This window comes from Balearica regulorum, chromosome 1 (assembly GCF_011004875.1).
Source record: "Balearica regulorum gibbericeps isolate bBalReg1 chromosome 1, bBalReg1.pri, whole genome shotgun sequence".
NCBI lineage: Eukaryota > Metazoa > Chordata > Aves > Gruiformes > Gruidae > Balearica > Balearica regulorum.
The window spans coordinates 15,491,165-15,496,413 of NC_046184.1; the positions used below are offsets into that span (position 1 = coordinate 15,491,165).

The 5,249-nt window shown below is 40.8% G+C and overlaps 1 protein-coding gene across 1 annotated transcript; it reads right to left on the reverse strand.

Moving 5' to 3' along the window:
• Positions 1-4,782, reverse strand: SYPL1 (synaptophysin like 1). The gene is made up of 5 exons (XM_010307586.2): positions 4,714-4,782; positions 3,870-3,988; positions 2,488-2,692; positions 1,458-1,646; positions 1-132 (listed from the first exon to the last, which is right to left on the reverse strand). Exons 1-5 carry the CDS (start codon positions 4,780-4,782, stop codon positions 1-3), a joined length of 714 nt encoding a protein of 237 aa, XP_010305888.2.
• Between the last annotated feature and the right edge of the window lie 467 nt (positions 4,783-5,249).

Here is a 5,249-nt window from a genome sequence, read left to right on the forward strand (position 1 = left end):
TCATATTCCTCTTTGAGTTGGATATATACCTGGACTTTGAGATATTCTGTTTGATTGGTTGTGCAGGTTGGTGTCCTTGTATACAAACCAAACATTTCCTCCCCATAAAACCATGTTAAGCAAGCCAAACACCTGTAGGTTAAGAAAAAAGGCGAGATTAAGGTTTTGGTTTTTTGGGGTTTTTACTTGTTGGGGTTGGGTTTTTTTTTTTATTTTAAAAAAAACACCACAAAACCAAACCCAACCAGAATATGACTTCAAGGCAAGCCAGAAACAACTGCTATCATTGGCATCCCTTTGCTGTGGGCAAGACATTTCTACACGCTTTAGAGTACTATAAGCTATTTTAACAGATGACTTTGGAAATCAGATAGCCAATTTACTCTGTCCTTTGCATGGAATTAGACAAGTTCTTTTCAGTCACTCAGCACCTCCGCATACACACATCCAGAGCACATAGTTAATTATTACTGGGCCAATGAATAACAGCCAGAGTTTTGAAAAACTGGATTCACTAAGATCTTACAGTAAGCCCCATTTGCCCTGCTGTGAAGAGTCCATCCTATGAAGATAAGCTTTATATCATTGTATACTCTGGTTTTCAGCTGGGATGAAGTTAGTTTTCACAAGAAGCTAGAGGGGGGACACAGCCAGGACAGCTGACCCAAACTGGCCAAAGGGATGTTCAATACCATATGACATCATGCTCAGTATATAACTGGGAGGTTGGCCAGAGAGGAAGAATTGCTTGCTTGGGGCTGGGCTGGACACTGGGTTTCAGACAGTGAGCAAATTGCATTGTGTATCACTTTATATATTCTTTTATTACTATTGTTGTTGCTATTTTCCTATTCCTTTGCTGTCCTATCAAATTACCCTTATCCAAGCCCATGAGTTTTACCTTTTTCTTCTGATTCTCCTCCCTATCCCACTGAGGGAGGGATGAGTGAATGGCCTCATGGTGCTCAGCTGCCAGCTGGGGCTAAACCACAACATTATATTATAAGGAATATCTATTTGATGTGTAAAAATGCTTGCAGTTGATTAAAAAGCTAGGTTCAGCACCAAAAGGCAGAGCAGGAAACACAGTGTCTCCTCCTTACTTCTATCAATCAATGACCCACTTGGGTGGCTCAGTAACATATTTTAAGGTGCTCTTGGCTACAGACAGAAATAGTATAAAGACTCAAATGTGTCTGGAAATGCTGCATCTAACAGCTCCAGAGACAGATCCTACAAGTTTTTTCTTCAAAGAAAGGAAGAGAAACAAATTTCCTTTTAAAGAAAAAGTTTGGTCAGTGTTTTACCGCAGTATTAACGGGCATGAAGAACTGATAACCCATAAAGCAATCTTAACACAGCAAGCAACAAATGCTATCAGCAGAACAGGGCTCTCAGGTGCCATTGGCTATTTTCTAACACATTTATTGTACCCATATGGCAGAAGACATACATACCACAGACACATTCAGAGTTCCCATGCTGGTCACAGAAACAAAACGACAAGTTGTTCCTGGTGCTTCACAAGATTCAATTCCTGGAATAATGCTGGCCCCTGTGGACATTTTGATGTCAGCAAGTGCCTTTGCCCAAGCAAAAGTACTGACCATCCACAGAAAGGCTGTTATGACAGTGATAGCCAAGTCCTGCAGAAAAGGAGTACTCACCATTAGGTTCAAATAATTTGCATGAATGTACCTAACAGAGCAAGACATAGACAGTATGAATTATATCACCAAAATAACTGCATCAGTGCTAATGATCACAAGCAAATTTAGCCATTAACAATGTTGTAATTACAACTCAAGTTATAATCTGAGTTGCTAATCAGCTACAAAACTGTACGCCTTTTGCATCTATCAAGCATAAACAATCTTATCCTCTGTAAGAAATTAGTTTCTAAAAATCAGACGCCTAGCACTTATGTTATAAAAAAATAAAGTCAAAGTTTAGTAAAGTGGGGATGGCAGAGGAGAAAGGACAGAGGATTTAAATCTGGATCACTGATATGCTAAAATTTGGCTTGAAAAGTCTGTTTCTGGGCATGCTCTGAAATGTTTCATTCTGAGGATGAGGGCTTTGGTATTTAAGGTGACTAAAATTCACAAGATAACTATTTCCCTCTACCTGCCCAGCAGGTGCTCTACACAGGGAAATTCCCAGAGACTATGGAATAATTCTATATTCGAATACATGATACAAAAGAACAGTTGTGGTGAAGACACCATTCACCTGAGAAGATGGAACTGCATTCCACCCTGCTTCAATAACTGCATAAGGTATGATGCCATGGATGTTCAAGGACTTTGGGTCCCCTTTTCTGCTTGAGTGTTGTAGTGACTCATCTGAGATATTTGTGTTCACACTCCATCTAACTTTTGGAACTACTGAATATTCACAAATTATTCAGATATTCTTGTATTAGCAGTATTTCTCATCTCTCTGTGGTTTCAAAGTCAAAACGTTAAATATCTTATTATTACTTACAGTTAGTGGAAACTTGCTATTTTGTTGATACACATGCTTATATCCAATATATACCACAAGGGCAGTAATGCAGTAGAGGAATACCAACACTGCAAGTGTAACAAAGAATTGTGCAGAAGAGGAGAAGTTGCCCACAAGATAGACGTCTGTCCAAGTACCACCACAGCGTTTTGCGTCTGGTGCACTAAATACAACAGTATTCAACCTGCAAAGATTATATCCTTCATGTAGTTAGAGTTCACTATGCAGTGGAAACTTCATACAGTCATGCTTCACAGTAAGAGTGCTTCAGCATTCTGATTGTGTAAGTTCACTCTAAAAGACAATTTATATTTGTATAATGTATCAGTTACACAGCACAAAGACTTGTCAAGATATCTGAAGATTGTTCCCCATCCTGCATTGGGCTACACAACAGCAACTTCAGGAGAAGAATCTTAATATTACATTTATCATAACCGAAGAAAGAAATCCTGATTTGGAAGCAGACTTAACAGCATTATTTTGGAGACTGGCAGTTAAATGAGGGGATCAGGACTTAAAAGGCACCAAGTCGCATTACAGCTACAAGAAAATGCAAGTTCTAAACGTTCAAGTGTAGGAAATTCACTAAAACCTACATGACCAGCAATGACCAGGACAGAATAATTTCAGATTCCCACTCTCCCCTCCAAGTGCTGTTACAACACTGGGCTTTGTGACCAAATTCTATACTTCTGTAGTAGTTTTTACTAGCTGGCTTCTGAATCCATTTCTATACTTACAGCTATGCTTCTTGAATACATAGGGAACACCAACTCTGCACTTGTTGTAACTGTGCAGCTGTGGCAACAAAGAGGAAACCTTCCTCCTCATGCTCTGGTAAAGGAGCTTGTGTCTACAAGAGCTCTACAATGACAGTGGAATATTTAGTTTTTATGTACTCAACACCCTTACCAAGATCATAGTGGAATAAACTGAAAAGTAAGTATTTTCCATTCAGTATTTAAACAAAAATATGACAACAGCACATCCAAAATAATCTTATCTGCACTACAAATTGGTGAAGAAATAGGCTGTTAAATTAATTGTATTATTTTGCTTATTAATCACCTCCTGTAGCATTCATGCACTACTAGAATAAAGCTTAAGGCAGAGCAATACAAAGCAGTAACACAGCCTACTGCCATTACTACCTGCTTCTTTCTATAGTACACCAACAACCACAATGCTTTGAATAATTACAACTAAATATTTATTTATTGCTACTACAGAGCAAACCAGAGGTTTCACATGTTCATTCAGGTATATAGAGTAAGTACATATTCATAGGGAGACAGATGGGGGAAAAGTGAATAAGAAATAATGAGTTTATGAGCAACAACTAAAGAGCTAATACTCACCTGAATGGATAAGCAAAAGCAGCTGTAACAGTTTTGTTTACCACACCTTTGCAGGAAACTAGAAGAGTAGTTTCACCTTGAAAGCCTCCACATGTGGCAAAAGCAAAGATGGAAAAAATCTATAGGAATTGACACATAGACATATTAGTACACACCACTAGACCTCAAAGGAAAAAATCTCAACCTTTTAGTTGAAACAGCTAATGAAAGCAAGAAATAACAATGGGAAAGCATGAAGTGATGTCAAGGAATAATTAAAGTGTTGAGTTTCTATAATCCAGAAATATGAGCAACACCACTAACAAAGGCCAATTTGAAAGTTCTTTTTATTTATATTTTTCTTAGCTCCACACTAAAATTTTGGGGGTTGTTTGTGGGTTTTTTTGTTTGTTTTTGGAATGCTAAAAGCTAGCACAACCCCTCTTCCAGTTGTTAAAGGAAGTATTTTTCAGAGTCTCAGACGTGCATAACAGTACATTAGCTAGAAGCTCTGTGCTCAGAGTATTGTACATCAACTTGACTCTCTGAGTAGCTCTTGTTTTCCCTTTGTTCACTACCAAAATCCTATACATGCTATAAGCAGAACACACAGCAGCACAAATTACTGTGACAAACTTGTAATTAAGACACAGATTTTTGACATAGATTTTTGTCTCTGTAGAACTATTATCTTCCCTCCCAGCCAGAGGGCCTGGCTGAAGAGCAGCTCTGTGTCGAGCACCTACTACTTGCAAGACAAGGCAGGGAACAGGCAGCCCATTAGCACACACCTCTTCAGGCCTACCCAGCTAGGACACAGGAGCAAAGCCAGGCCTGGGAAAGAAGGAGAAGCAGCCCCACTCACCCACTCAAGAACCTTAATGAAGCCCAGGGGCTCCAGGAGTAAACCAAAGTCCACCCTCAAGCCAGCCATCCTGGGAGGTACCAGAGCAGCCTACAGGAACCACAGACAGGAATAGCCCTGTAGAAGCACCTCCCTATAGGGCCATCCCCTGTGCTCCTCCCTGCCACACCCACTTACCTCAGCCATTTACCTCATGCTGGGGATGACCCCACCCCTATTACCTCATGCTGGGGCTCTTCAGCCCCAAATCAGAGGCAGGGGGAGGCCAGCTGTGTGGGGTAGGTGCCACTGCCATGGAGGACCTTGTCTGTGGGTGGGGGAAACAGTGTGGTAAATGTCACAAGGAGGAACAGCTTTGGCCATGTTATGGAGTTGGGCTGCAGTAACTAACTTCCTTCCCTCCCTCCCTCCCTCCCTCAAGGGGCTGTGATCGGCTGAAGTAGGAAGTGCTGCCACAGCGAGGCCATGAGCACTGCGGTGTCGGGGCTGTGCGTCCTTGAGGCCAAGCCTTGCAGGAAGGACAGCAGGTAGCAGGC